An 8,275-nucleotide genomic window follows, 5' to 3' on the forward strand; every position below is an offset into this window, starting at 1 on the left:
TTGAGCTTATGGGTAGAGCCGCCACTAATACGTCTTGCTGAGCATTGAACCCGCCCAACTCGACAGGCTTGTCACTCTCATGACCTTGCGAACAGCCCAGCGCGTCTCGGCGCTGACAGAAACTGACTGCATCGGATGAGCTGTGACTCTTCTGCGGACAGAGCTTTCATTGATCAGAGGTGATTCAGCTGGGAAGGTCCTGTGTAGCTGCATCTGTATAGCTGATGGCATGAGTCTGCTGAGAGAATTCTCGTGTTTCTTGACTCGAGGGATCGTGAGCTGCATCACACGAATGTTTCCTGTCCTCGATGATGCCGGCAGGATGCTGGTGAACTCATGACCATGTTGGGGGTTTTCATCCATATTGGTCTCGTAATGTTCAAGTCGAGTTGTCAGCCCTCAATAATATACTAATCTATGAACAGTGGAATTTACATTAATTGTCTATTTGACCGTGACCGTCATTTTGACCTGACATTGACGGCCATATCTAAAAAATCAACTCCAGAAATGGACTCAACCACGACACTCGAAAACCCCTGAAAACAAGAGGTATTTTGCCATAACACCTCCTAGGCCATCGAATCCAAATTGTAAATTGAGCCAAAATCGAAGATGAACGGCGGTGCCATCTTGAATTCCAAGAAAATGCTCAACGTTGCACAAGTAGCAACAAGCTAAAATCAGCTCTCCTAACATATTAGGAACACATTTCGCAATGAAAAAATTTTAGAGTATTACATGCAGGGTCCAACATTTTGGCAACTGGACTATCAGGGTACATTACCTAACGTAATTACCCGCACCAAGTTAGAAACCTCTGGTACACATCACAGGTCTACCCTATACGGTCAGCGCCGGCTCACACCACAAGAGTACACGGATGATATGAAGACACGCCCGTTCATTCCCACCGGTCCCAACCACCTCACACGCAAACACCGCAACACCACACACCAAACAACACCCCCGCGTCACAAAACGCCCACCCCGAGCCCGAGGGGCGAGACCGTTGCATCAGCAATGTCCAATAGAAAATTTGGCAACGTGGCAACCGCATGAATCTCAAAATATACACATGCGTATTGTTAATATCTTTAAATTTGAACTCAGACTGCGGACTCCTGCATTTTGGCCGGCGACTCCTTCTTTTTGAGGGCATGGGGAAGTCCCCGTTGAACTCGCCTTGTTGACACCGTTAATTCTACCGCCCTGCATCGATTGCTGCTTCAAGTCTCCGCTGGCCGAAACCGGAACAAGCCGACAGGTGTTCATACGCCACGAATTTGTGAGATCCGCACCATGCACACGCTTGCAATAATACTCGCCAAATATTTAATTACAGGATACGTATAACCGAAACGTTTTATTTGGAGCTTAAAGTTCTAAAACGGGAATTAATTTTAGCATGCGTGCGTGTGCGCCGTGCATGCTGCATGCGTGCGTGGTGCGTTGAGGTGCGGGCGCGTGCGTGTGGCGTGGTGTGTGCGCGTGTGCGTGTGGTTGTTGCGCGTGCGCTGTGCGTGTGTGTTGGGTCGCGCGTGTGCGTTTCGCGCGCGCGCCGCGTGTTGTGTGTGTGTGTGTGTGTGTGTGTGTGTGTGTGTGTTGCGTGTGTGGCCGTGTGTGCGTGCTTGCGTGCGTGCGTGTGTGTGTGTGTGTGTGTGTGTGTGTGTGTGTGTGTGTGTGTGTGTGTGTGTGCGATACTAGCGACTGTGCAATGACAATGACATACTATCACGACATACTATCCGTACATCAATGACATACCATGATATACTAATATTATGCATTCTATCTACAACCTCGCAAGAGATATACGTATCGCTTACGCAGAGACAATCAATCAGAGTGTCATCAGGTGAGATACTACAATAGAAATACACAGAGACACTCGTCTATCTATATGAATATTTCTATGGATACTACTCTGGGCGCGAACGGCGTACATTCCCCCATTCACAAAGCCTGCCACTCAACGAGAGTACTTTGATCAACGCATATTAAAATCTAAGATCAAAGAACTGCAAAGAAAAATCAATCAAAAACGCGCATGGTTGAGAAATTTGAGCAGTGCTTTATTCAGAATGTATATTTAAGCACGATGCTATACTCTACTTAATTACATTGGCGGCTATATTCATAGTTTTTCATGGAAAGGTAGCATCTCTTATCTACCTCGTGATTGTAGACTATTCAATACACGAACAGTGACACGAGTCTACGCAACAACGAATTGGGAATGCATGAACGTGGTATAAATACATTAAATCACTAGACTAAGGCATTACGGATCAAAGTATGTCACCTGAAGTATAGTATAGCAGTACTTCACAGACACAGTTCATCTATTGCACACACATAAATATTTCACTGCCTCTACTTACGACTACAAAACTCCTTAGTGATTTACGCGAGGGAAATTTTAGGTAAATTTGCCGATTTCACCGAAATTTATTTTGAGGTTAAGCGCAGAGCTACGTAGTGTATCAGCTTTCACGCGAATACAAAAATCTATTCGTCTATGAAAAAATCAACGGATCTAGTAAACAGAACAAAGGTTTCGTCACGAGGAGTTAAAGCAATATCAGTGTTGTCCTGCGCCTGACTCGACAATGAATGTCCAATGTCCAACTCTAACTACCAATGACCAGTTAATGTTCACATGAAAATCGACTTCGGCTCAAGTTTGCAACCTATAGCATCCAATAGAATTATAAATCTTCTGATCACATGAGAGTCAATAGGGAGGCGGAACTTGCACAGCAAGCAGCGCAAAATAGTGAAAAAACTAATTATATAATTGGTGCATAATTAAATACTAAGAAATACATAGGAGTGCCTAACCGGCACCACACTTGCACGCTAGCAAAAATTATATATAATATCTTCGTAGGTATCACTAGCAATCATTTTTCTCCTTCTTCGTCTTCTTCTTCCTCTCTAGATCTCTCTCTCTCTCTCTTTCTCTCTTTCTGTCTCTCTGTCTCCCTTACACATACACACATATACGCGCACGCACACGCGCACTCACACGCGCGCACACACACGTACACACAGAGGTACACACACACTCATTCACACTTCACACTCACTCACGCACACGAACACGCACGCACGCATGCACACGCGAGCGCGTACATATACACACACGCGCGCGCGCACGCACGCAACACACTCATCTATATATATATTCGTTTCTCTCCCTCTCGGTTTCTCTCCCTCTCATTCCGTTTCTCTCTCTTTCTCTTATTCTCTCTCTTTTTTTCTCTCTCTCTCTCTCTCTCTCTCTCTCTCTCTCTCTCTGTTTCTCTAGATGAATGCCAGCTGGTCTTGGTCGATGCCCTCAAACGCGCTCTCGATCACGCCCAGCTCCTCTGCCAGCACAGAGCTACTCGGCCGACCTTCACTCGACCCCTGCCGCGACCCCGGACTCTTACTACCTCCACCACACTCCCTCACGTCAAACATGTGCAGCGCGGTGACCTCTAGCTGACCCCGCGTGACCTTGCCGTCGCCCTTGACCTTGCGCTGGAAGCTGCTAGTCGGCGAGCCGTCATGGCAGCCGCTGTCGACGCTGCTGTCGTCATGGTTACTGTCGTCGTGCGCGCTGCCGACGTGCCTGCTGTCGTCGCCGTCGCTGCCGACGTCGTCGTCGTCGCGGATGCTGCTGCGCTTGTTGCCATGGCGACGCGGCATGCAGGGGTCGTCAGGCTGGTAGCAGGGCACGTAGAGACCGATGTCGTTCTTGTTGAACATCAACGGCCTATCCTCCTCGACAGTGACCCCGCCCGGCTCCGTGACCCCGACCGCGCTTGACCCCGTGACCTTGCTTGCCCCCGTGACCCCGACCTCTTTTTTTGACTCCACGCTCTCGCTTGACCCCGTGACGACCTCGCTTGCTCCCGTGACCTCGCTTGACCCTGCGACCTCGCTTGCTCCCGTGACCTCGCCGATGCTCGCGGGGTCGAACTCGACCACCTGTCCGTTGATTCGGATGTCGACCTTCGTCAGTAAGGATGGCAGACTAGCGAGCGACGCGCCCAGCCGGTGCGCGTTCAGACATGGCGTCGACGTCGTCAGCGGCGTGGGGGAGCCGACGTCTTTCGTCAGGTAAGCGCGCGACAGTGACACGCTGCGACCGCTGCCCTTGTCCGGTCTTCTGCTCGCCTGCAAGGTAGTGTCGTAAATATATAAAATGCATGTCCTTGTATAAAATGGCAATACGTGCAACTTGCAACCCGTGCCAAGGTAGTGTCGATCGTTACCGTAAGTTTGATGCTTCTAATAAATAATTATAATTTATACTTCATAAATTCATTAATTAATATATGAAATTTTATGAATTAATGTTAAGGAATAAAATTTTATTATAATATGAAGTTAAATGTATAATTAATAAAAATGACAATACGTGTAAGGCAGTGTCGGTCAGTACGAGTTAAACATAGTGCAACGTTGACGCTTCTATTGATGAATTAATACTTGGCAATTCATTTATCAATATATGAAACGTATATACTCAATATGTTTATTTATGATAAATAATAATTATGAAATATATGAATACGTGAATTAATGTAAATGATTTAAATTATATTATGATAATAAGAGAAATGTATAATTAATAAAAAATACTAATATAATAATTTAATTCAGTTTATAATAATTTAGTAGACAGTGGTTTTTACGTCATTCTACACAGCAACGTGGCAGCAGCGCCGCATTCCATCCTCCATACTCACCATCTCGAGTAGTCTACTGGATGAGGACAGAGCACGCGCCGGCTGCCTGCTTGGAGGGCGGGGTTTGAAGGCGGGAGGTGGCTCGTTCAACTCTCGATCGTCGTAGATGATGTGTGCATGCGTCTGCCTCGCATCAGCCTGCCGCCTCGATGCCTGCATAGAGGGAAACCATCCCGTGCCGCAGGACGGATTATTTTCTATTTATTTATTTATTTATTTTTATTTTTCATTTGCTTTTTTTTTAATTCTGGAATTTTTTATTTTATTTTTTTAAATATTTTTTTTAAATATTTTTTATTTTTTTAAATATTTTTATTTATTTATTTTTTATTAGTTTACTCCGACTTACACAGCTTCGGTATATATCAGCAGGTATTCGGTAGTAGAAACCAACGTAAGTATCAGCAGTATCGGCAATGGTAACAAGCAGCTAGGGGCCGGATTCAAGAACAGTTCGTACGTGCGTACGAATAACGTGCCAATAACGTGCGTATGCACGTTCGCACATACAAGTGGGTATTTAGGTTGTATTTACAAATAATTATATTTCGATAACGACATAACGACCGACGCAAAAGACCGGCGACAACGTGCATGACTGTGTGTGAACTGGCACACACACCTGTTTTTGTGTTAGCTGCTCCTCCAGTTCATGCAGCCGAAGTCTGAGCTGCTCGCATTCGCTTCTCAGCTTCTTCTCCGACCGAAACAGCATCGTCTTCTCATCCTCAACGTTCTGCAGTGAAGCGGAAACCATTAACAAAAATCTTCACGAAAAACATCGCAAATCTAGGACTTCAGTTTTGCTGAACTTATTATAATTTTTTAAAGCAATCAATCGACCAATCAAAGCCTTCATCGTGGTTTTTAAATTAGGAATCTAGGCTCTCAGTTTTAGGTTTTAAAGGAATCTGTCGGGGTGGTACAAACGAGAATTAGGCACGCTCGGTGAGAGTCGTATATGAAATAGCAGCACTTACCTTGATATTGCTTTGTATTTTGCCGAGGTCGAATCGTATCTGCTGATTATCTCTGTTGACTTTCAGCAGCTTGTCGGCTATCAACTCTACATCTAAGTACCTGCTCCGCCACTTCTCAATCTCCGCCCTAAGCTCTGCCACCTGGCGGAGAAATACATACACACGCATACTGTCAGATACGCAAACAAGAGTACATCCTGAAAGGCATATATCATGACTGCTATTATGCATAAAAGATATAAATAGTGACATTTTTGCGTAATGGAGAACCAAAAACTGAAATTTGGAACGGTACTGCACGGTGTTCCTGCGCCGACGGTGGTCATCAACACACACGCATGGTGAACACACACCATGAATCATTTGAAACACGCCATTCACCGCCGTGCACGCCGTACACCTCGCCACGCCGCACACACCCAATACGGACACACACAGCACACAACACAGCGCCGGTTTATGCTTCACGACCCCACACCAATATCACCACACACATCGCAGGGCCGAGGGGTGGCGACGCAGCTACGATGCCGAGCACGATACTACACACAACACACATAACGAATGCGCCGCAGCGCACACCGCACACACACCAAACAATACATACAAGCAATCCACACCCCCAAACAGCTAACCGCCGCACACACCCACACGCACGCGCAGCGCAGCACCCACACCACAGCAGCACAACCACCCAGGACACGCCCCGCCCACCACACAGCGGAGGCACAAAGGGAGCGGGCCCGCTCCGAACCCCGAGCGGACGCCAGAGTTGCCGCTGCGCAAACGACACACAAGCACACCACACACAAACAAAAGCCGGGCACACACAGACAGGGGGACCAAGCCGATGGCCGTGGCGCACACAGCGCCCGGGATTCGCAGCACCACAGAAACACCCACAAACAGGACCGCGCGACCAGTGCACACACACCACATCACTACACACACAACGAACAGACACGCCCCAACGACGCACACCGGCCGGAGGGGGCGAGACGAGCACCGCCAGCCGACCACATCGCGCGGCGCCGCAGCGAAAACGTCGGACACCACACACACACCCCACACAACGTCGCACACACGTTACACCATACATTGTCAGTGATACTCGTCAGTGCTTCCAGTCTCACTGAGGTACGAGGACTGGGTCCTGTGGATAATGCTCAGCATGTTGGCATGCTTTAAACCGTCTACCAGGTCCGCTCAGTCCTTGTCACTGGGCGTACAAACAATAAGATCACACATGATTCCCAGTAGTGATGACTTGCGACTTGGTATTTATTATGTGATTTGTATTGATTGTTCGATTGTACATCTGCATCTGAATCCGTAATCTGAAATGTCTGGACAAGTCTCTCGACTAGTGATTGTCATATTCGTTGTCATCCTATTCCATCTATTTTATATATCTTCTTCTACCTTCCTTCTTCTTCTCTCTCTCTTCTTCTTCTTCTTCTTTTCTTCATTCAATTTCTTCCTCGTTCTTCTTCTTCTTATATTATTTATTATTATTATATTTAATATCCAATTATTATCCCTTATTCATATAATGACTAGGGTATGGCATAGCGGAAATGAACACATTAATAACGATCGCCTTCACTAGAACTAACTCTCGGTAAAATGAAGCGCCGGCTGGACAGGTGTGTGTGTGTGTGTGTGTGTGTGATGCTGTGATGTGTGTGTGTGTTGTGTGTGTGTGTGTGTGTGTGTGTGTGTGTATAAGCAGATAGGCCCAACCATCAGATTCACTATGTGAATAAATACTATTAAAGACAATAATTTGCGCATATATATCACGCTGACGTTGCGAGAGCTTGGGACGACGGCTACGGTAATATCACTGCATCTATGCTCAATGATACTCATATACTCATATACGTATACACATATACTCATACATAGAGCGCCACTCTATACTGTGACGTGGGCGTTACTGACTAAATTATCGTTCAGTTGTTACATTCCATCATGAATAAATTAAACGAAATTGATTTAATAGCTGTTGAACAGTAATCAGGAATAATTACTTCGTTTTCCAACAACCATACTCATGCAGACAACTCACACTTCTAAGTATCAAGTTTGTTCCGATAAACGAGCCATGCCCGTGCTACTTCGGGCGCGTAAACATATATCGATTGCGTGAAACGTCCATACTTTCACGCTTTCTGCTGATCAATTTACTCCGTCAGGTAATATATGCGTTTGCCACCTGCTCCCACGCAATGAATGTATCGCCTGTTCTTGTGATCGCTTTGTCAAAGAACGTGGGGGGTTGCACCCTACTCGTTTATTTACCTATATTCCGTTCGATTTGATTGATGTCAAGTCCGGCATTCTCCAGCTCCTGCTGCAGATAAACGCGCATATTTGGACTACTTGTGGTTTCCAACAGCCTGTTAAGGAATGTCAATGCGGCCAGCTGCAACAAAACAAATATGGCGTGACAACACATGTTTGACGATGCGGACCGGGTAATTGATCATTCGGCAAACATTCAACTTTTAACAAACATTCAACAGCAAACATGCAAACATTCTCTTCGGC

General features: G+C 46.2%; 1 protein-coding gene across 1 annotated transcript; it reads right to left on the bottom strand.

Moving 5' to 3' along the window:
- Window positions 1-2,051: 2,051 nt before the first annotated feature.
- LOC106818633 lies at window positions 2,052-6,915 on the bottom strand. Its single transcript, XM_014823323.1, has 6 exons — window positions 6,820-6,915; window positions 5,723-5,863; window positions 5,365-5,478; window positions 4,743-4,895; window positions 3,295-4,167; window positions 2,052-3,260 (listed from the first exon to the last, which is right to left on the bottom strand). Exons 3-5 carry the CDS (start codon window positions 5,455-5,457, stop codon window positions 3,310-3,312), a joined length of 1,104 nt encoding a protein of 367 aa, XP_014678809.1. The 5' UTR covers window positions 5,458-5,478; window positions 5,723-5,863; window positions 6,820-6,915; the 3' UTR covers window positions 2,052-3,260; window positions 3,295-3,309.
- Between the last annotated feature and the right edge of the window lie 1,360 nt (window positions 6,916-8,275).

This window comes from Priapulus caudatus, unplaced genomic scaffold (genome assembly GCF_000485595.1).
Source record: "Priapulus caudatus unplaced genomic scaffold, Priapulus_caudatus-5.0.1 Scaffold2394, whole genome shotgun sequence".
Lineage (NCBI taxonomy): Eukaryota > Metazoa > Priapulida > Priapulimorpha > Priapulimorphida > Priapulidae > Priapulus > Priapulus caudatus.